Source organism: Tetrahymena thermophila (genome assembly GCF_000189635.1).
Source record: "Tetrahymena thermophila SB210 genomic scaffold scf_8254436, whole genome shotgun sequence".
Classification (NCBI taxonomy): Eukaryota; Ciliophora; class Oligohymenophorea; order Hymenostomatida; family Tetrahymenidae; genus Tetrahymena; species Tetrahymena thermophila.
In genome coordinates, this window is record NW_002476217.1 from 106,496 (window position 1) to 130,058 (window position 23,563).

Consider the following 23,563-nt stretch of genomic DNA (forward strand, 5'->3'; position numbering starts at 1 on the left):
TGTTAGATACTCCCTTTTAAAAAATAAAAATATAATCTTATTACTTACTAATAATTTAAAACTAAAATATTGCTGATTTGTATATTACTCAATGTTTACATACAATTTTAAAATCAATATTTAATTTTATAGTTAAGAAAAAATTTTAAAGTATTTTGTTAGCATTTTGATACTATTTTAAAAGATTGATACATAAAAACTAATTTTAATAAAAATATAATAGCTTGTAAAGTGGGTGAATATCTATAAATGACATTGAAATGTAATATTTTAATATTTTTAACATTATAAAATTTTGTGATTTAAATTTAAATATATTAATTTATTCTATTTGCTTTTTAATTGCTACCTTTATGATTTATTAAATGATAAAATTTTAAGATATTTTCATTTTTTTGAAGACTATTTTTAATCAATTTTGATAAATTACTCAACTAGCTTACTAATGAAAATAAATAAATATTTTCAGTTAAATTTTATTATTTAAATTAGACTACCAGAATCGAATTTGAATAATAAAACAAGGATGATTTTTTCTGATCGAAGAGAGGAAAATTCTGCTCATTTTTTTATTTAACCTTTTTGCTATTTGAGAAATTTCTTGATAATTAAACTTAGTTATTTTTTATTTAGGTAGTTATCATTTAATTATTTAATAAAAAATAAGATCTTAAAAACATATTTACCTTTATTAAATAAACAAAAGTATATGAGTACACTATAAAGAATAATCAAAGGTGCTTCTGACCTTAGAAATTATAAGTCTATAACTTTAAAAAATAAACTTTAGTGTTTATTAGTTTCCGATGAGAAGGCTGATAAATCATCAGCAGCCATGAATGTTAATGTAGGTCACTTATAAGACCCTATTGATGTAATTTATATACAATTTTTAAATAAGTAAATAAATTAACATGATAACTTCTTAATTAAATAAAGAGACCAGGCTTAGCTCATTTTTTAGAGCACATGTTATTCATGGGAACTGAAAAATATCCAAATCAAAGTGAATACAGCGATTACCTCAGTAAAAATGGAGGCTATTCAAATGCTTACACAAGCTAAATGGAAACAAATTACTATTTTGCATGTTAAAATAGTTCAATTGAAGGTGCACTTGATCGCTTTTCTTAATTTTTTGTCAAGCCTCTTTTCAGTGAAGCTTGTGTAGAAAAAGAAATGAATGCTGTTGATAGCGAACATCAAAAAAATATTATGCAAGATTCATGGCGTTTCTTACAACTTTTCAGAAGTTCAGCTCATAAACACACTGAATTCTGCAAATTTGGAACAGGAAATTTATAAACATTGAGCCATCCCACAATCAGAGATGATTTGATCTAATTTTATAACAAATACTACTCAGCAAATTTAATGAGATTAGTTATTTATTCCAACAAAGATATTGCTTAGATGGAAAACTGGGCCTAAAATTATTTTTCTGATATTCCTAACAATGATTTACTACCTCCTTCTTTTAAAGCTTTGCCTTTCACATAGGAAAATTTGGGTAATTTATGGAAAGTAGTTCCTATTAAAGATATTCATTAAGTAATAGATAAAATTTCTACTTTAAACAGTTTTTTAATTATTTTAAAATTTTAAAAAGCTTTCAATTAAATGGATTCTCCCTGATATGAGAAAGTACTATAAGAATAATCCAGCTTCTTATCTTTCTCATTTGTTAGGTCATGAAGGAGAAAATAGTTTATTGAGTATTCTGATTAAGAATGGATTAGCTGTTGAGCTCTCAGCAGGTAACTAAAATGAGTAGAATTTATGGAGCAGTATGAATATTGAAATTTCTCTTACTAATAAAGGTGTTGAGAATTATGAATAAGTTTTATAATATCTATTTTCTTATATTCAGATGCTTAAAGAAAAAGGTGTTCAAGAATGGGTATTTAATGAGATATAAATGTTAAGCAAGTTAAATTTTGATAACAAAGATAATGAAAAGCCTGAAAGCTATTCTCTTTCTCTTGCAAGTCGTATGCAGTACTATCCTATAGAAGAAGTCCTCGTTTAACCATACTTAAACGAATAGTATGACAAGAATTTAATTTAAGACACTATTAACTAATTTAACATCGAAAATGTTCGTATCACTCTTATTTCTAAGAAATTTGCAGAAGAATGTTAATTAACTGAGCCAATTTATGGAACTCAGTATTCAGTCGAACAAATTAATGAATAACTTAGAAATATACTTTTAAATCCCAAAATTGATGTTATTCATGATTTAATTAAACCTAATACTTTTCTCCCTAAAAACATGGATTTGTTTACTAAGGAAATCGACACATTACCTTAATATCCATTCTTAATTAGAAATGAAGAATTCTCAGAGGTATGGTTTAAATAAGATAATCATTTCTAGAAACCTAAAGCAAGTGTAAAAGTAAAAATCAGCTTCAATTAGTAAGTTTCTTTAATAATTTATCAACTCAATAATAGTATTTTCTTGTATAAATAAAAGGCAAACAAAAGGTATCAAAAATTAGATTTTATTCGCACTTTGGATATCTTTATTAAAAGAAGAAATGAGAGAAATTAGTTATATGGCTGAAATGGCTTATTTAGGATAATCACTCAATGTTGTAGATGGTGCTCTTATTTTGAGTGTTGGTGGCTATAATGATTCTTTACCTTAATACCTCAAATAAATTTTCACAATTATTTCTAATTTTAACTAAACTGATAAAACTAAATTTGACATATAATATGAGAGAATCATGAGACAATACTAAAATATCTCAAAAATGTAGCCATATTAGCTCATTTTTAACTATGCTCAACCATTGATTATAACTAATGGAATAAATCCAGATGAGTTGCAACCTACTCTTGAAAAAACTACTTTTGATGAATATTTGGTATTCTAAAAAAATCTCATGTAAAAGCTTTCATTTTAGTGGTTAATTTAGGGAAATATGACAGAAGAAATTGTCAAAAACTTTACTGTTGAATCAGAAAACATATTATTTTAAGCAAAAAATGCCACTAAGCTTTCTCCATCTGAAATTTCTGACATTAGAGCAATCTAATTACCTCAGAAAACTATGTTCTGGGAAAAAAATTTAGGCTCACATGAAACAAACTCAGCAATAGTTTCATTGTATCAATATAAAAAAGATACAATATAAAATGAGCTTAAGATGCAATTTTTGGCAAATATAATAAAGACACCCTTCTTTGAAAAACTCAGAACAGACGAACAACTTGGTTATGTTGTTCATAGTTTGTCTACAACTACAAGAGCTGTTTTAGGGTTCATCTTTATGATATAATCGAATGTTAAATCTCCTTAATATTTATCATAAAGGATAGAGCTTTTCTTAAATAACTTCAAAGAAAGAATGAGCAATATTACTGATGCTGAATTTGAGTAGTATAGATAATCAATTATTTCTAACTTAAGCTAAAAACCAAAAAGTATTTTCGAAGAAGCAAATGATAATTGGGATGAAGTATTAAATAATTAGAGACTATTCAATAGAAGTAATTCAATTTTTGTTTATTAAAAATTTGATAATAAAATTTTATAAATTAATTAAATAGGAATTCAACTTCTTAGTGAAGTTAAAAATGTCACATTACAAGATGTTCAAGAGCTCTTCAATTAAATTTTCTTTGAGGAAAAGAAGAAATTAGATATCCATTTTGTTAGCAATAACCATTTAGAAGAAAATAACAAAATAAAAGATGAAAGACTTAAAAACAATGAGATTGAACAAGTTCAATCAGTAGTTGGGTTCAGAAACTCTAGTTCATTATTCCCAGATTTTTATTCTAGACTTTGAACAGTTTTTCTTTTGTAATTCCAAATTTATTTAAAAAATTAAGTAAACTTTATGTATTTATTTATGTAAGTATTTAGAAATATAAAGCTAAAATTATAATTTAATTCGTAATTTATTGTTTTTTAATGATTAATAAATACTCAAATTAATCTATAAAGTTGTTTTTTTAAGAAGTAAACAAGTATTTTAAATCATTAAAGAAAATTTAAAAAATTAAAAATGAATAGATTCAATTAGTATTTAATTGGGTTCAGAAGCCCTAGATTAGTTTTCCTAGATCTTTATAGCAAACAGATATAGAACAAATTTTCTTTTGTCATTATAAATTTATTTAAAAAACTAGGTAAACTACCTATGTATTTATATTGTATTTATGAATGAGCAGCTAAAATTATAATTGATCATTTATTTAAATTAGTGATTAATTATATTTTAACGATTAATAAACACTTAATCAATAAAGTAATTGTTTAAAACAAACAAACATTTAAAATAAAATTCATTTTAACAAAATCAATTTTACTAATTTTTAATTAATTATTTTAAAACGATAAATTTATTTAATTTTCTATTTCAAGTGATGATAAGTCGATTTTATTTATGAGCTTTATCTTTTTATCTATCTATCTATATATTTATTTATTTATATTTCACATCTTTTATAATTCTACTAATTCTTTTTTAAAGACATCGTATTGCTTAAGAAGGAGTTGTTTAATAAGTGGTTTTGGAATTTTTCCTTTGGGATCCATAAGAGAATACATTAAATATTTAGTAGAGTTATCGTCTATTTTTGTTAAAAATATTGAAAAAACTACTTAATCTGCACGAACTACTTCTTCCTATGTTTGAGTGTGAGTGACTTTTGGGTGATTTGGAATATTGCTTCTGACAATTAAAACTTCATTGTCATTAAGTTATTTCTTGTGTTATACTCCAATAATCTCTCTACCACTGATCACTAAGATTTGCTCAGTCCTAAATAAAAATGCGTAAGTATCCTTATCTATGGTTTCTATATTTTCAAAATTAATGCATTTTGATCTGCATAGCTTTTACAAATCTAAACGCTCATAATAGAATTAAGTTGCTTTCTCTAAGTTTACAGGCAAAATAGATTCTATCTTAGAAAGGTTAACTTTATGGTCTAAATATTTTTTAAATGACATTTTAAAGTTTTCTTTATTCATTTATTCTTTCCACCCATCTTAATTTTCTCTTATTTATAAATTCTCCTATATAGCCTTTTCAATAATTTCTTTGTAGTTATTTTCTATCATTTTACTAACCTCAAGATAATAATTAAAACGAATGATATTTATTTGTTTTTATTTTAATCAAATTAAAAACAAAGTGAAGAATTTTGATGATTATAAAGTCTAATTAACTCATTAAATTAATACTAACATAAAATATATGTTAAGAATTTCTACTTAGTTTTTCATTAAATTAGTTTATACAATATATTATTAAAAGAAAATATAAAGAAATTTTGATTCTCAATAGATTTTAATTGAATTTAAAATGTAAGTCCAAAACTGGATTTCTTCACAAATGACGCTATTTAAAAAAATTTTGATTTTTAAATGAATGATTTTTTTATTTAATAAGCTGATAAATAATACAAGCTAAAAAACAAATAAAAATAAAAACTTGTTAAATTATTTAGCAATTATTTAATTAATAAGATATTAAAACAACAAAATATTATTATACAGTAAATCCTATAAAATTGACTATTCTCCATTTTAAAAAATTTTCTATTCATAATCAAAAGTTTTGATCGATTTATTTTGATAAAATCCAAGGGTTAATTTTAATGGAATTAATTTATTTAAGTAAATTTAATTGTTTAAATTTGTTTATATTTAATAAATAATTTATTAGCTTACTACATAAATATAAAAACAATAATAAATCTATCTATGTTTAAAGTATAACAATCCAGTTACAAATTATTATATAATAAATACATTTTATTCTATTATTCAAGTATTTAATTTTTATTCATCCTTTTTTTCACCTTATTGTCATCAGATTAATTTTTGAAAGACAATTAATCTTTTTAATTTAAGACACTTTCTTTCTATTTACAATTTTTATGATTCATTGATTTAGTTTGCACTTTTAATATAAATTAATTAGAGTAAATTACTAAAAAAAAAATAAATAAAATAAAATTAAATTAAAAATTATATTTTAAATTAATAAATAAAAAAAACATTGGTATAATAAAAAAGAAAAAGATAAATAAATTAAATAAAAAGCTATCAAATAAGTTAAAAGAGTTTTATTATTTTAAATTCATTTTTTAAATTAAAAATATTGCAATCAAAAACAAATATGATGTTTTTACGCAAGGTTAAGTTTCAAAATTGAAAGATTAGTGTAATTTCTAAAAGAAGAACTAAGATCTGATGCACCTTTTTCACCAATTTAATTGAAACTTTTTAAATATTAATGAAAAATATATAATATAATTAATTTATAAATTACAGGCACAATAAAAAACAAAGAGAAAAAAAAAAAAAAATCTATCAAATAAATTAAAAGAGCTTTATTGTTTTGAACTCATTCTTATAATTTAAAATATCACAATCTAAAATAACAAATTATTTTTACGCAAGGCTAAGACTCAAATTTGAGAGATTAATGCAATTTCCTAAAGCAAAGCCTAATCCTGATGCAGCTTCATCACCAATTTAATTCTTTCTTTTAAAATTTAGAAAAATAAATTTAAAGTTAATTAGTTAGAAGGAAAAATAAAGAAAAATATGAATTCTATTAATTAATGGATAATAAAAACATAAATTGAAATAATAAAAAAATAAATTCATTTTTATTATTAAAAATATCACAATCCAAAACAAATAAACTGTTTTTACTAAAGGCGAAGTCTTAAATTTGAAAGGTTAGGGCAATTTGCTAAAGCAGAACCTAAGCCTGATGCACCTTTTTCACCAATTTAATTCAAACTTTTTAAATATTAAAAAGTATTTATAATTAATTATTTAATTAGAACGAAAAAATGAAGAAAAAATATTAAATGAATTAATTAATTATAATAAATGCAAAAGTAGAAAATAAAAAAATGAGCAAAATTAACAAATAAAGAAAAGCACAAAGACAATAAAAAACAAAAAAAAAATAAATCAAATAAAAAGCTAGAGCTTTATTAAATTCATTCTTATAGTTAAAAATATCATAATCTAAAATAAATAACTATTTTTACTCGAGATCAAGTGTCAAATTTGAGAGATTAGTGCAATTTGATAAAGCAGAAACTAAACCTTATGCACCTAAATCACCAATTTAATTATTTCTTTTTAAATATTGAAGAAATATTTTATAATTTATCAGTAAGTTAGAAAAAAAATGAAAAAAATGAATTATGTAAATGCAAAAGCTTAAAATAAAAAAATGCGTTACAAAGAAAGAAAAAAAACCCAAGCATTATAAAAAACAAAAGGAATTAAAAAATTATATTAGTTTTATTATTTTAAATTCATTTTAAAATTAAAAATATCACAATCTAAAACAAATAAACTCTTTATACTCAAGGCTAAGTGTCAAATTTGAGAAATTAGTGCATTTTGCTATTGCAAAGCCTAAACCTGATGCACCTTTGTCACCAATTTAATTTTCACTTTTTGAATTTTATGAAAAAATATATTATTTATTAGTTAGTTAAAACGAAAAAATATGAATGAATTAATAAATAAATTTTAGATGCAAAAATTGAAAATAAAAAATAAGTTAAGTTAACAAAGAAAGAATATGACAATCCAAAACAAATAAATTATCTTTACTTAAGGTTAAGTGTCAAATTTGAGATATTAGTGCTATTTGCTAAAGCATTACCTAAGCCTAATACGCCTTTATCTCCAATTTAATTTTAACTTTTTAAATATTGAAGAAAAAATATATAATTATTTAGTTAGTTAGAAGGAAAAAAAAAAAAAAAAATATGATATTAAATTAATTAATTATTAATAAATGAAAAAGTTGACAAATAAAAGCAAATTAAAATAGCTTTATTATTTTAAATTCATTTTTAAATTAGAAATATCATAATCCAAAACAAATAAACTTTTTTTACTTAAGGTCAAGTATTAAATATGAAAGATTAGCGCAATCTGCTACAGAACCTAAGCCTGATGCACCAGTTGCACCAATTTAACACTTTCTTTTTAAATATTGAAGAAAACATATATAATTAATTTGTTAGTTAGAAAACAAAAAATGAAGAAAAAATATGAAATGAATTAACTATAATAAATGCAAAAGTTAAAGATGAAAATTTATTTAAATTAAGAAATATAAAAAAAAACAAAAAGAAAAATAAATAAAATAAATTAAAAGAGCTTTTTAGTTTTAAATAATTTAAAATTAAAAATATCACAATCTGAAACAAATAAACATTTTTTACTGAAGGAGAAGTGTTAAATTTGAGAGATTAGTGCAGTTTCCTAAAGCAGTACCTAAGCCTGATGCACCTTTATCACCAATTTAAAGAAGGGCTAAGCGACTCGAGTGGGCGAGTCGGAGGGTCTTAGCAGTGATATCGGGGGTTCGAATCCTATACCGCCCCCTTTATTTCGAAAAATTCCATGTATTTTATTTTTATATTTGTTAGTTTTTGTGGGTTTACTTTTTTTTTTTCACCTGGTGTTTGGTGTTTATTTATTTTATTTTTTTTTAAGAGCTTTACTATTTTAAATAGGTTTTTAAAATTAAAAAAATCGCAATCCAAAACAAATATGCTGTTTTTACACAAGGCTAAGTTGGAAATTTGAAAGATTAGTGCAATTTCTTAAAGCAAAACCTAAGCCTGATACACCTTCATAACCAATTTAATTGTGGCTTTTTAAATTTTGAAGAAAAAATATATAATTAATTAGTTAGTTAGAAAAAAAATGAAGAATAAATATGAAATGAATTAACAATAATAAATACAAAAGTTGAAAATAAAAAATTGATTTCAATTTAAATATAAAAAATATCACAATACAATACAAAACAAAAAAATTGTTTTTACTCAAGATTAAGCGTCAAATTTGATAGATTAGTGCAACTTCCTAAAGCAGAACCTAAGCCTGATGCACCTATTGCACCAATTTTATTATAACTTTTTGAATATTGAAGAAAAATAATTAATTAGTTAGTTAGAAGGAAAAAATGAAGAAAAAATACGAAATGAATTAATTAATTAATAATAATAAAAGCAAAAATTGAAAATAAAAAATGAGCTAGCAAACAAAAAAAAAAATACAAGCACAATAAAAAATAAAAAGAAAAATAAATCAAATTAAAAAGCTATCAAATAAACTAAATGTGATTTATTGTTTTAAATTCATTTTTAAAATTCAAAAATGACAATCCAAAATAAATAAACTGTTTTTACGGAAGTTCAAATGTCAAATTTGAGAGATTTGTGCAATTTACTAAAGCAAAACCCAAGCCTGAAGCACCTTCGTCACCAATTTTATTTCCACTTGTTAAATATTGAAGAAAAAATATACAATTAATTATTTAGTTAGAAGAAAAAAATATGAATTGAATTATGCAAAAGTAAGTTGATAATAAATAACATAATGAGTTAAATATACAAAGAAAGAAAAAAACACAAGCACAATAAAAAAGAAAAAGAAAAATAAATTAAATAAAAATTTTATTATTAAATAAATTCATTTTTAAGATTAAAATAGCACAATCCAAAACAAATATGATATTTTTACGCAAGGTCAATTTTCAAATCTGAGAGATTACTGCAATTTGAAAAAGCAGAACCTAAGCCTGATCCACCAATTGCACCAATTTTATTGTAACTTTTTAAATATAGAAGATAAAATATATAATTAATTATTTAGTTTGAAGGAAAAAATAAATAAAAGATATAAAATGAATAAATTAATTAATAATAAATTCAAAAATTGAAAATAACACAATAAGTTAAATTATCAAAAAAAGAAAAATTTAGAACAAAAAAAGAAAAATAAATATAATAAAATATTATCAAATAAAATAAAAGAGTTTTATTGTTTTAAATTCATTTTTATAATTAAAAATATCACAATCCAAAATAATAAATTGTTTTTACGCAAGGCAAAGATTCAAATTTGAGAGATTAGAGCAATTTCCTAAAGCAAAGCCTAAACCTGATGCACCTTCATCACCAATTTAATTCTATCTTTTAAAATTTTGAAGAAACAAAAAATTAAGTAGTTAAGTTAGAAGGAACAAATGAAATTAATTTAATTAATAATAAATGCAAAAGTTAAAAATTAAAAAATGAGTTAAATTAAAAAAAAAACACAAGAACAATCAATAAAAGAGAAAAAGAAATCTCATAAAAAGCTATCAAATAAATTAAAAGAACTTTATTGTTAATTTCATTTTTTTAATTAAAAATATCACTATCCAAAAGAAATAAACTGTTTTTACACAAGGTGAAGTGTCAAATTTGATAGATTAGTGCAATTTACTAAAGCAGAACCTAAACCCGATGCATCTCTGTCACCAAGTTAATTGAAACTTTTTAAATATTGAAGAAATAATTGATAATTAATTAGCTAGTTAGAAGGAAAAATGAAGAAAAAAATGTAGTGAACTAATTAATAATAAAATTAAAAGCTAAAAGTAAAAAAAATGAGTTAAATTAAAAAATAAAGAAAGTAAAAACACAAGAACAATAAAAAGTAAAAGAAATATAAATCAAATAAAAATTATCAAAAATAAATTAAAAGAGCTTTATTACTTTTAATTAAATTTTAAAATTAAAAATATCATAATCAAAAATAAATAAACTTTTTTTACACAAGGCGAAGTGTTAAATTTGAGAGATTTGTGCAATTTGCTAAAGCAGAACCTAAGGCTGATACACAATTTTCACTTTTGAAATATTGAAGAAAAAATGTATAAATAAATAATTAGTTATATTTTAGAAGAAAAAATAAAGAAAAACTATGAAATGAATTAATTAATTCATAACAAAAGCAAAAGTTGAAGAAAAAAAAAGAGTTAAATTAACAAAGAAAAAAATAAAGTAAGCACAATAAAAAGAAAAATAAATATATTATTAAATGAGCTTTATTGTTTTAAATTCATTTTTAAAATTAAAAATACTAACCAAAAACTAATAAACTGTTTTTATCAAATAAATGTGTTAGAAGCAAAAGATGAAGAAAAAATATCAAACAATAAAAATGAATAGCGAATAATTAAAAATTGAAAGTGAAAATAAAGATAATAGCTAAAAAAGTATTTGTATGTATAAATAATCATGAAAATTTCTATTAGAAAATTAAAAAAAATAAATTGAAAGTTAAATTTAAAAAATATAATTTATTAATTACGTATGAAACAGAATAATATGGAGAACTTAATGAGATTAGAGTGAAGAGTTTAAAAACTTTTTTTATTTATAAAAATAAATTTAAAAAATCTAATAAAAAAATATATAATTACTTCTTCTAAATTGTAGTATTTTTTAATCTATTATATCATTTATTTTTTTTCTTCAAAAATATTAAATAATAATTTATAGAAATTTAATTCATTATAAATGGAATAATTAAGAAAGATGAATTTATAAATTTGCTTTTAGAATGAGATATCACAAAAAAGTTAGTTTAGCGTTCATTATTTAATCTTAATATTTCTATTTTAAAACATTTACTTAAAAATATACTAAGATTTATAGATGGGTAGTTAGTTAGTTAAACTTTGAAAAAAACTAGTAATTGCTGTACTCAAGCGCCAAAATTAATAAGTATTTTTGAATAAAAAATATAAAAGATATCTCCTTCTAGAAAAAGTATGATTTACCCTATAGCTTCACTATATAAATAATATAAATAAATCTAATGTGCCTTCAGGAATAGTTTAATATGAAAAAATTCGAATATTAATTGAATTAAATTATTTAAATCAGCTTAGATAATAAGCTGACTTATTTGTGTTAATTTTATATAAATTTTAGATTATAAAAGATTCTAAAATGAAAATTACATATTAATTTGATTGCGTAATTTAAAAAATATTTGCAGAAATATAAAAATATATTTTATTTATATGCTTTTAATTCAATTAAAAATATAACATAATTCTAATATTTCACATTTTTTTAATAATTTCAATATCTTTTATAACTGTTTCATGTTATTCTTCTATTAAAGAGTTAACTACTGAAGTAGGAATACTTCCTTTAGGATCTAATAACATGTACATCTCAAATTTAGTTGTATTATCATTAATTTTTGTTAAGAAAATTGCATAGAACTTTCCTTCAGCTCTTACTACATCTTTTGATTTAGGTGCATTAGGATGTTCTTCGATGCAATCTCTTGTGATTAAGTATTCACTTTCATTTAGCTTTCTTCTGTGTTAAATTCCAACAACTTCTCTAGAACTTACAAGGAATTTACTCTTGGTTTTGAAAAGGGTTACGACAGTATCTTAATCTACTATTTCTAGCTTGATCAATTTATCACACATATCTCTACATTATTTTTAGCCATCTAGATTATCAAAATAGTATGCTGAAGCCTTTTCAATATTGACTGGAGCAGTAGCTTCGATTTTAGCCAACTTAACATCAAAATTTTAGTATTTTGTTGTATATAAATGGACATCATTTCCTTTCTTTATTTCTTTCCATCCATCCTTGATGTTTCTAAGAGAGAGATTCTCCTACAACTTGCCTTCAATAACGCTGTTATATTTATTTCCTATCATTTTTTTTAATTAATTAGTTTAGAAGTTTTCTTTTTTATTTAATATTTACAAAAATTAATCAAATTTTATTATTATTTAAATAGCGAAATTTGCTTAATTTTTCATCAAAAATAAAATTTTGATTAAATTCTAATAAAAATTTTTGACTCTTGCCATATCTACATTCTAAGTAATACGCAAATTATATAAAAAAATGGTAAATAAAATTATGCTCATAGTAAATATCATTTTCACTTGGATAATCATGATGAAATTTTACATTTAAATATTTTTACTTTTCATGCTCTACCTTATTTTATGATATTTTACTCTTACCTTTTTCTTCTTAAAATGGATGTGTAATTAGCTCTTCAAAAAGTATATGTTCTTTTAAAATCTGAAGAGTTAATTTAAAATAAAATTAATGAGAAAATTATTAGAAATAGGAGATTACATACAAAACCAGTTAATATGGTTACTATAAGCATATAACTAGAAGAATTTCAGCAGAAATGAATTGTAAAATACATATAAGATACTTACATTTTTTAAAATATATGATTATTTTAGCTTTTTTATTATTGTGAATTAGTTTTACAAATCAATTTATAGTGGTTAATTACTTTTCTTTTATTATAATTCATTAGGTCATAAATTTTTTTTTAATCAGATTACTTTAGATCGCAGTAAATTTTGGGAGAGAAGTGTGTAAGATAAAATTTTGACACATCATATGCGATAAACAAAATAATTCAATTGGTAAAAGTATATTTATTTAAAGCAAGATGCCATCATCCATTAATTATTATTTTATGTTTAATAATTTGTAAATTTTAAATCAAAATATTTACATCTTTTAAATATATTTTACTAAAATAAAATATTTTTTTAATTTAATGTTAAATTAACGTTTTTTAAATGAAAAAATTATTTTTGTTTACATATATATTTTCTAATTTTCTGTCTATATTAAAATTTAGGTTTTTATACAAGATAATTTATTTAGATTTACAACAATCCTTTATATTTAATTTTAACAAGAATATTTATGAGAAATTTCTTTCACTAATTTATTTAGAATAAATCAAATTTGTCAAACGTTCAATCTAATTATAAAAGTAATATAAAATTAGAAAAGATATGAGATTTATCAAAAATATATAAATCTTACATAAATTATACTTTTTGGCATTTGGAAGTATCCTAACAAAAATCTGTAAAATAAAAAAAATATTGATTTTCTAAAAATCTAAATCTTTCTATAAAGATATTCTGTAAATTTTCTTTACTTTCAAAAATAAATTAGGATTTTCAATATTTTAAAATGATTTATTTTTTCAAAGACAAATTATTACTCTCAATAGCTTTAAAAATTATTTAAATAAATCTAAAATAAAAACTTTTTAAAAAATTTTTACTTTTAAAAATAATAATTTTAATTGATAATAAAATGCAAATTTTTTTAATTATTTTATTATTTAATTCATAAATCATTTTGTTTAGTATCTTGCGCTCTCTTTTTAAACCTTTAAGTATTTTTATTGTTTTATGTTTAAGAATAAAAATAGTATTGTAAATTAAGAATTATATTTTTCAAGAGTAATATACAAAGAGTTTTAAATTTTAATTTAAATATAAATTTATACATACTAACATTTTATTAAAGATTAAAATAATTTTTTATGGGAATATAAATTATTTTAGATTTATATTATATTAAATTCATTTATTTTATTTTTGAAAAAAACTTAAAAATTATAAAATTATTTGCTAATATGCAAAATGCATTCATTAAAAATCACAAATAAAATAATTTTAAAATATTATTTTTTCATTTTTTAGTCATCAATGTTTCAACATCTTTTTCGTAACTGTTTAGTACGACATCTGACAATTTAGAGAAAATTTATTCAGGGAAAGATGTGCTTGGGTCTTTTAAAAAGTAGAGTTCAAAGTGAGTTGTAGTAGCACTCAATTTGGTTAAATATAATGCATAAACTGCATGCTCTGTTCTAATAACATCCTATTTTCTTGGAAGTTTTTGGTGTTCATCTAAAACACCATTTACAAGTAAAATTTCATTGTTAGAAATAAACTTTCTATGTCTAACAGTGAGAACTTCTTTAGGTAAACTATTGGCCATAGCAGCAAGCTTGATTACACAAACATAAGTATCGTTATCGACTTTTTCTAGAATATCTATGCCTGTACATAGGGTTCTGTTTTTAGGGAAAGCTGTATCAATGTTATCAAAATAGAATTAACAAGCAGCGAAATAGCTGGTAGGAAGAGTTCCCTCTACTTTAAGCAATTTATTTTAGCAATCTTTGTACTTTCTGCAAGAAATTGAGTAATATTTTCCTTTTTTAATTAAAGTCCATTCATCCTTCAAAGCTTTTATTTCGATTGCTTATTAAACAGCATCATTCACACTTTATGTGTATTAATTATTGATCATTTTAAAAATATTTTAAGTATGTTTTTTTGCAATAATTTTTCTTATTCTATTATTTTATTTATATTTAAAATTAGTTGTAATCAGTCTCCTTTTAAAAGAGCCATAATTTCAGTCTAAAATCATAATTTTTTTAGATAGCTTAAAGTGAGTATTGATTTGCTTATTGTTTTTGCATGCAAAAATTTGATGAAAATAAAATTTATCAGAAATTAATCTTTAAAAGCAAATAATTACAAGTCAAGTTAACAAAAAAGTTTAATAAAAAGAATTTATAAGTTTTTACAACCTAAAAAAATAATTGGTTATTCAAAATCAAATCAAAATTATTAATAAAATCCAAAAACTTAATAAAATATATCTATAAACAGATTAATTGAATTAGATCTATTCTAAATCTACATTTATATAAAGTTATCATCTAAAAACTAATTGTTAACAGTTTTCTATTTTTACCAAATTAATATAATAAAATAAAGAAGATAATTCATCTATTTCAAAGATTTTTAAGCTTAAATTATCCAGAAAAAAATACAATAAATATATTAAAAAGTAGTATGATCTCTAATATGCTAATTGATATCTTTAAAATGATCAAAGAATGATTTACAATTTTTAATATTATAATAAAAAAAGTTTTTTAAAGAAAATAATCAATAATTATTTTAAAAATATATTAAATCATTAATAATTATTTAAAATAAGAATGCTGCCTTGTTATTATTGAATTTTATTTATTAGTTAAAATTTTTTTATTAAATATTTTAAATAGTAAGAAGATAGCTTAGTTGATGATACTTTATTTTATGCTAAAATTCAAATAGCTATTTTTTTGCTCATAAGGTTTTTATAATTAATTATATTTAAGCACTCCAATTTTCTTTAAAATTTCCAAATTTAAAGGGCTTAATCAATTAGAGTAAGGGCTTAAAAATGGTTTCATTAGGAAAGAACTTAATTTGTAGGTAGGGCTTATCAAAGCATAATTACAGTATATATTTTATTTTAATGCTACAAACCAATTCTATATAACATCTTTTTTTTATACTTTTATGTTTTAAATAAAAATTTCATAATTTAAGAAAATATTTTAAATTTTAATAATAAATTTTCACATCATCGAAAATGGTTTTTTATTAAATTTAAACATTTATATTAAATCAATAAAACTATTAAATATTTAATTTCTAAACTACTTCATTAGATAATTATTCAGAATTTTTTAATTGAGGCGATTTAGTTCGCTTTATACTTAATTTCTAACACTCTAAATAAAATAGTTGTTAGAAAAATAAAGGAATTTTTCTTTGTTATCAAATACTTGTATTAAACTAAATAGCCACTAAATTTTAACTTATATATTCAATCTATCTTTATTAAAGAAATTAGTTAAACGATTGATTGATTGATTCCTTTGATTAAAATAATTGAATGAAAATAGTTGTTAAATTTTTGAAATACAAAATATTAAATAATTTTGATAGTTTTATTTGTTATAAAAAATGAATTTCTCTTTCAAAGACTTTAAAAATAACTTTTAGAAAGATAATCAAACTATCTGCAAGAATATTAATCTTTTAATGAAATGCTAAAACATTAAATCACTCAAAAGTCATTAGGTGGATGATACTTAAAGTATAGGAATTCGCTCTGTTGATGACAATGATATGATTTAAGTTGACACATTGAGAGAATATTATATGAATAATGAAGATTAAATTGAATAGCTAAGGAGATAGCAAACTGCTGACTTTCAATTCAAAAGTCCAGATGAATTTGAATATAATGTCAGAAACCCTTATCTCGATGACGAAACTCTTCTTGCAATTGAAAAAGTTGGAACATTGTCTCCAACTAAAATAATGCAAGAGATAAGAGAAGCAAATAAAGAAATAGACTAATACAACGATAAAATAAACAATTTTTATGAAAATGACTTAGACACTTAAGTTTACATGTTGAAACTACAAATGTAATTATTATCTAGTTTAAAAATTATGTTAATAAGTTTTGAATTTCAAGGAAAGCGAGAATGGAAGATGGACTAATTTAATAAAGAATGGAGTTTAAGACTATTTTGAATTAATATTTATAGTTTATAGATAAACTAATAAAAGATAAATCTAATCTAAGTGAAACTCTATAGTTTTGTCAGACAGAAAATTTATAATTGAGAGATTAACTGCATGAAATCATGAATAAATATGAAGAGACTGAAAGTAAACTTAAATAAATATTTATTGCATATTAGGAGTAGCAAGAAGTAATTTATTATAAGCATTTATTTTTATTTTTTATAAACTATGTTGTAAAAAAAGGTGAATAAAAAAGAGGTTGAGCTCAAAGAAAAGAAAATAGCTTAAATAACTGAATAATTAGTTTTACAAGAATAAGGAGTCAAAAGCATCCGTCAAAAATGTGGTAATGAATACTAAGATTTAGTTAATTAAAATAAAGAAATTTTGAGATAAATTATGGTGTTAAATTCTGAAAATGATCGTCTGCAAATGGAGAATTCCTCTTTTTAGCAGTAAATTCAAAGCTTTTAGCAAGAGTTAGCAGATTTAAAACTAAATAATTGTGCAATTGCATAAAAAAATACACAGTTTGAAGAAATTGATAAGCAGTTTAACAATTTTATTATTTAACTTGCAGAGAGTTTTTCGAAAACCAAAAAGCTAGTTGATGACTTTTAAGTTATAAGTAATGAGAGTTATAGTGAAATAAATGAAAAAAATAATGCTAAGATAAATAACCAACTTTCAGAGTAGCAATAGCTTGTTGTAAAGCAAATTCAGAGTGTGAATGATAAATTAGAAAGAATTTCTTAAAACAATAAAAACTTAATACTTTAAAATACCTCTTTAATTAAGATAAATAAAGAATTAGAAATTACCCTTGAGGATAAGGAAGAAATGTTTAAAAAATAACTAGACGATTAAAACAAGAACCATCAAAGCACAATTATAAATTTATAAAGTGAACTAATATCTAGCTAATAAAGCTTACAGAAGCTATAAGAATAATTCGACATTCATACAAAATAAACGAACATTGTTTAATAGTTGAATAATTAACTTCAAAAAGAAATAGCTTCATTCAAAGATTCAGTATAATAGCTTGAAAAAGATAAACAAGAAGCATATGATAAGGTTAGTTTATTTAATACTTATAAGTATATTTATAAATTATTATTAAATAGATTTAACAAAAAGAATCAATAATTGTTGATTTAGAGAATTCCATTTTGAAGTTAAAAGACTAAATTCATAAGAATTTATTAACTATTGACGAAATTTTTAATGGATTCAAATAAAAAGAAAATGTTTATCACTAAGAAACGTAAGATAAATTATCTGAAATCAAATACTTAAAAGAGATCATTAATAAATATGAGGAAGAAATCTAAAAATTTCATTTCTAAAATGAATAAATTTAGCTACAGTAAATTAATTTATTGAGAAGCTATATTGTTAATCATGAGCAAGCTAAATCTTCAAAAGATTTTATTGACTATATCCAAAACCAAGTAAAATTTTGTTTAATTTTTCAATTTTAATTTAATTTTTATTTATTTCTGTTTAAATTTCATTTATTATTTATTCGTTTTTATATATTTAATTGTTAACAAATTTTATAAATATTTATTTAATCATAGATATAAAATAAATATGGAGATTGTTCAGTATATGACTAGAATAGTATAAAAAGGAGTCTTAGCCCTTATTTAACAGAGACAGTTATTGTTTAAAAAGATTCAAGAAATCATACTCCAATTAGATAGTACAATCAATCATAAACAGATTCTATGAAGTCTACTTAAATAATTGGTTAGCAGGATAACACTTTTGTGACACATATTTTAATGCCAAAAAAGCAAAATATTAACAATTCTCAAGATATTTCTGAAATAAAAAAATTGAAACTAAGCGAAAAAAGTGGATCTCAATTTAGTATTCCTGAAATTGAATCTCAAAGATTATTTAAGACAGATTAAAAAAATTCTTCATAAAGTTTGGAATTTGAAAATTCTCAAAAAAGTAATAGCTTGTTCAAGGTAAATTAATTTAATTAGTAATCAATTTTCAATTTTTTTAATGGAAAAAAGGATGAAAATATAAATTAACTATCTTAAGTGATAAATAATTTGAAGATGTTATCAGATTAGAAATGACAAAAGACAGACATATATATCTGATTCAATAATATTTTCTTAATATGAAAATAGTTAATTAATTAATAATGTAAATAAAAAATAGATTTAAAAACTAACTGCAAAACTAATTAAACCATTAATGATCTCTAATTAAATTTATATTGAAGTTTTTCAACTCTTCATTTAAATATGCAATTTATATTTTAAACTTGTATTTTTACCATTTAAAATAAAAGAATATTTTTCTTAATAAATTTTATTTCTTTTAATCAAATTTAAGAAAATATTGAAAGCTTTATTCAAATAAATTGTCCTGCCCGCCTAGCTCAGTCGGTAGAGCGCAAGACTCTTAATCTTGTGGTCGTGGGTTCGAGCCCCACGGCGGGCTAATATTTTTTTTATTTAAATTGAATACTCTTAACTTTTTTATTAATGAAATTAATTAATGTGTACAAAATAGAAAGAAGAATTACATTGAATTTAAGGAGATAAATTTATCTTTTAAATTTTTCAAGTAAAGAAATAAATAAATAAATATAAACATTTTAAATTAAATAATTTTCAATCTCTCTGGTTAACATAATCTTCATTTACTTCCTCAAAGTCAAAATCAAGATTTTCATAGTTAAAATAATCTTCTTCATCTTGTTCTTATAATTATTAGTTTTCGTTCTCATCATAATTTTATTCAACAATGATTTCGTTTTCTTGTTAATCTTGAAAACCTCTTTGATGATTTTATGGTATTTTTTCTAAATTTTAATTTTTCTAAGAGTTATCTGTCTTAATCCTTAGTTACTCATTTAATGGAGACAAAGGTTTAGAGGGATTAGAGGACACTTAATGGCTTTGAGGTCTTTTTAAGTTGGAAAATTATATTTATTGAGGATAAGCATTTATAAAAGGCTATGATTATTTGCTACTTTGTAGTGCAGATTAAGATGTATACTTTGTACTCTATGGAGATTTAATTGATGATAAAGAACCATGTATTCCTATGTTTGCGTTTTACTACTAGCTTTATCTTATTGTTGCTGTCTGTATCCTATAAGGTTTATTTAAATGGAAAAAGCCTTGGTTTTTCATATTTGTGTTCTAACTTAAAATTTATTAATCATTTTCAACAACTTATTTCTAATATAAATTGCCACTTTGTGGATGAGTGTCTTTGGTGCTGTTTAAATTTATTCTCTGATGTGAAGAGTTAAATGTTGTTGATTAAGGTCTTTAGGATATTTATCGAGGGCCATTTTTAGAAAGACTTATCTATGAATTTATGCTGAGTTAAGATTTTTTAGTTTTTATAAACTGAGCATTTAGCTTATATTAGCTCTCTATTTAAGTTTATTGCTTTATTTTTTCAGGAATAATATACTTATTTGAGTTCAAATTTTAGTTATTAGTTTCTATAATTTGATTCTATAGGTCTTCATCAAACTAATTCTTTTCGAGATAATCTCTGTCTATATAGTCTTTGCTTTTCTATCTTGGAGGACTATGGTTTTTCTGATCAAAATTTTAAGGAATTCGCTATAAGTTATTAAATCTTTATTAATTGCATATTTTATCATCAAATAACTATATTTGCTTTTGGATTTCTTTTAATTTGAGTTCTTGGTTAAAATTTGTGCAACTTTGAGGTCTTAGAAGACTAGGCTTTAACAGAGCTTAGCTTTTTGATATTTTAAATTATCCCTACTTTTATTATGGCTTTTTATCTTCTTCTAAGTCCTCTTCTGCTTCACCATCTCCATACAACGTTTATATATTAGGTTCTCCTTTTTTCTTTCTTTCTCTTGATATTATTTCCATTTCTTCCACTAAATAATCCAACATTCTTTAATAAACTTCTCTATTCTAGTATTTTACGAATTCAGCTCCTTTTTATTCAGCCATTTCCACATTTTTTGCAGCAACAATAGCTTTCATTTCTCTGGTAAACAAAGAGCCTTTTTTAGCCAAACCTTTTTTCATAAATTTGAAATCTTCGACACCCTTTAAAGGAGCACCACTCATTTTTATGTAACGCGAGAAATCTAAATAACAATATTAGCACAATCTTATCTATGTAATAATTAAATTAATTAAATTTAAATATTCGAATTAAAATATATAATAATATTTATTTATTTATTTACTTTTTAGCTCAAAAATTTTTTGTTTTGTCTTAATTTGCGATAATTCTCTACAGTTAATTTAGGATATAATTTAGTCAACAGCTCAGGAATTTCACTTGTTTTATCTTTTACATAGTGAGACTCTTCTGTGTTTAGGATAAAGTTTTGTTCTTTTGGAACTTCTAAAACAGCTGTTGAACTCACTTTTGAATATTTAGCATTTGGATTTTCCTCAAAATTATTGATAATGAATTCGTAAGTAACAGCGACTAAATCTTTTTTCTAAATCTTCTATTAGCAATAGAAACATTTTATGTTATTTTCAAGAGAAATTGGTCTCATTGTATTCGTAGTTTAAATGAGCTTTATCTCTTCAGGTCTTTAATAATTAGTGTCTAATATTAAGGGAGTGTTTTTTATTTTGTATTGATTCTCCTCTAATATATCTGGATCAATCTTTTCTCCATATAATCTCATACTGCTGCAGTAAAGAAAATACAGATTATTATTTTTGTCAGGCTTGAAGTAGACAACCATTCTTTGAATCATAATCTTTTAAAATGATACATGAGCAATTCTTTGCACAATATTTTCACAAAATTTTCTCATTTCTTAAGAAATTATTTTACCTCTTAAGGGAACTGTACGCGAATACATTTCAGCTCCATCAAAAGTGGGTAACCTTTCATAAGGATCATATCTTTTGTCATATAAATGACGATAATTTACTCTTTTAGAAAAAACGCAAAGTTAAGGTGACCATATTGCTTAAATAACTGCTTAACTATCTCCATAAGGATCAATAAATTTTTGTAAAATGCCTGATTTTTTTTCAGTAAAATCAGTAAATAAAAATTCTTTTAACTTTTCTTTGGTCAAATATCTAATAACAATTTATCCTTCATTTTTTGGAATATCAAATTTAATATGTTCTTCATTATGATTATTTTATTTTGAACTGTGAGCTTTTTTAAGATTTTCTTCTGATTACTCATCGCTATTTCTTACATTTTCAATAAACATAGCAACTATCCCGCTTTTAGACTCATTCCTTGTAAATGATTCAAATATTTTAGTGTTTTTTAGGTTGAAATCCTTCTTCATAAGAATACCTTCACCATTTTTAGAAGTGAAAAACCAATTCATAATTTTTCCAGATTAAAGTATAATTGTATCTGGAATTTTAACATTAAAACTAGCATCCTTCAATCCAGAGTCTTTAAGCCAAAGCAAATAATATAAATTTTCTACAAGTAGGTTAGTATTTCTTATAATCATAGCTTATTTGAATTAAGCAATTAAAATTAAAAAGAATAATCTTAAAATAATTTATCTGAATGTATTATATTTAAAAAAATGAGTTGATTAATTAATATATTTGTATATTCACTGAATTTAATTGTTAGTTACTTTTTTAATATCAAGGATTGGTAAAGATTTTTTTAATCAAATAGTTTAATTACAACAAAAAATTTATTTTTTTATCAACTCAAGTCTTATCTATCTATCTCTAAGTCATATCAAAAAGAATGAACATAAAAACTGAATTCTGTGATGCACAATTACATTATAAAATTTCCAAATATATCTCTTAAACTTCATCATTTGATTATTTAAAATATTTTAATTAAATTGTGAGAAATTAATATAACTTATTTTATTTAATCAACTTATGAAAATAAATGAATTGATTTGAAGAAAAATATAATTTTTAATATATTAAAGCCTATTGTTAGTTTTTCTTAAATATATAATTAAAATTGTATTAAAAAATTAATAAAAATATCCAAAATTTTTTCCAAAAATTAGGCTTTGATTTAAATCTTGGTTGGATTTTATGAGGGAAGCTAGCCAGCTAGTTTTCTAAACTTCTATAAAAAAATTGAATTATTTTTAAAAAGTGAGTTAATATTAAAATTTATTTACAAATATTATTTTATACAAGAAGGTAAGCAAGCTTTAAATAGTATTTTAATGTTATGTTTATATTTTTTAAAGATCTAAAACTTAACAAAAACAAATAAATATTAAATAATTTAAATATAATTGATAAGAAATAAAGATTCATTCATATTTTACTAATAATTTTAATTTTTTATTTGTATATTAATTAGCTTAATATGTAAAATTTTAACAAAATAAGGAAACAAACAACTAATATATATTCTAGATCAGAACTGTAAATAATCAATTTATAAAATTATCAATAAAGAAATAATATGTTTTAATTCTATTGAATGCATTTTAGAGCATTAAAATAAATGAAGCAATTCTATGGATGTAAATTAGATATTCGTGTTTAAGATGGAATTAATTT

At 21.9% G+C, this 23,563-nt stretch overlaps 7 protein-coding genes across 7 annotated transcripts; 2 read left to right on the forward strand and 5 right to left on the reverse strand. All coding sequences in view use genetic code 6, as the record gives it.

Annotated features, from left to right (window-relative positions):
* Positions 1–709: 709 nt before the first annotated feature.
* TTHERM_00939020 (insulysin, insulin-degrading enzyme) lies at positions 710–3,803 on the forward strand (the record flags this gene model as incomplete). The annotated part of the gene is made up of 5 exons (XM_001031077.3): positions 710–874; positions 940–1,551; positions 1,610–2,421; positions 2,480–3,501; positions 3,562–3,803. The coding sequence occupies 5 exons, from the start codon at positions 710–712 to the stop codon at positions 3,801–3,803; spliced, it is 2,853 nt and encodes a 950-aa protein (XP_001031077.2).
* A 650-nt stretch (positions 3,804–4,453) lies between these two features.
* On the reverse strand, positions 4,454–5,083 carry TTHERM_00939030 (START domain protein; the record flags this gene model as incomplete). The annotated part of the gene is made up of 1 exon (XM_001031078.1): positions 4,454–5,083. The coding sequence occupies one exon, from the start codon at positions 5,081–5,083 to the stop codon at positions 4,454–4,456; it is 630 nt and encodes a 209-aa protein (XP_001031078.1).
* Positions 5,084–5,836: 753 nt separating this feature from the next.
* On the reverse strand, positions 5,837–10,314 carry TTHERM_000939049 (cyclic nucleotide-binding domain protein, putative; the record flags this gene model as incomplete). The annotated part of the gene is made up of 14 exons (XM_012799683.1): positions 5,837–5,927; positions 6,160–6,226; positions 6,756–6,778; positions 7,036–7,125; positions 7,360–7,449; positions 7,613–7,702; positions 7,903–7,989; positions 8,233–8,382; positions 8,577–8,666; positions 8,842–8,931; positions 9,208–9,297; positions 9,542–9,631; positions 9,904–9,993; positions 10,289–10,314. The coding sequence occupies 14 exons, from the start codon at positions 10,312–10,314 to the stop codon at positions 5,837–5,839; spliced, it is 1,164 nt and encodes a 387-aa protein (XP_012655137.1).
* Positions 10,315–11,918: 1,604 nt separating this feature from the next.
* Positions 11,919–12,539, reverse strand: TTHERM_00939050 (START domain protein; the record flags this gene model as incomplete). Its single annotated transcript, XM_001031080.3, has 1 exon — positions 11,919–12,539. One exon carries the CDS (start codon positions 12,537–12,539, stop codon positions 11,919–11,921), a length of 621 nt encoding a protein of 206 aa, XP_001031080.1.
* A 1,810-nt stretch (positions 12,540–14,349) lies between these two features.
* TTHERM_00939060 (START domain protein) lies at positions 14,350–14,976 on the reverse strand (the record flags this gene model as incomplete). Its single annotated transcript, XM_001031081.1, has 1 exon — positions 14,350–14,976. The coding sequence occupies one exon, from the start codon at positions 14,974–14,976 to the stop codon at positions 14,350–14,352; it is 627 nt and encodes a 208-aa protein (XP_001031081.1).
* Positions 14,977–16,475: 1,499 nt separating this feature from the next.
* On the forward strand, positions 16,476–19,147 carry TTHERM_00939070 (hypothetical protein; the record flags this gene model as incomplete). The annotated part of the gene is made up of 6 exons (XM_001031082.2): positions 16,476–16,945; positions 16,996–17,236; positions 17,292–18,125; positions 18,176–18,502; positions 18,632–19,030; positions 19,082–19,147. The coding sequence occupies 6 exons, from the start codon at positions 16,476–16,478 to the stop codon at positions 19,145–19,147; spliced, it is 2,337 nt and encodes a 778-aa protein (XP_001031082.2).
* A 543-nt stretch (positions 19,148–19,690) lies between these two features.
* On the reverse strand, positions 19,691–22,524 carry TTHERM_00939090 (hypothetical protein; the record flags this gene model as incomplete). The annotated part of the gene is made up of 2 exons (XM_001031083.1): positions 19,691–21,193; positions 21,268–22,524. 2 exons carry the CDS (start codon positions 22,522–22,524, stop codon positions 19,691–19,693), a joined length of 2,760 nt encoding a protein of 919 aa, XP_001031083.1.
* Between the last annotated feature and the right edge of the window lie 1,039 nt (positions 22,525–23,563).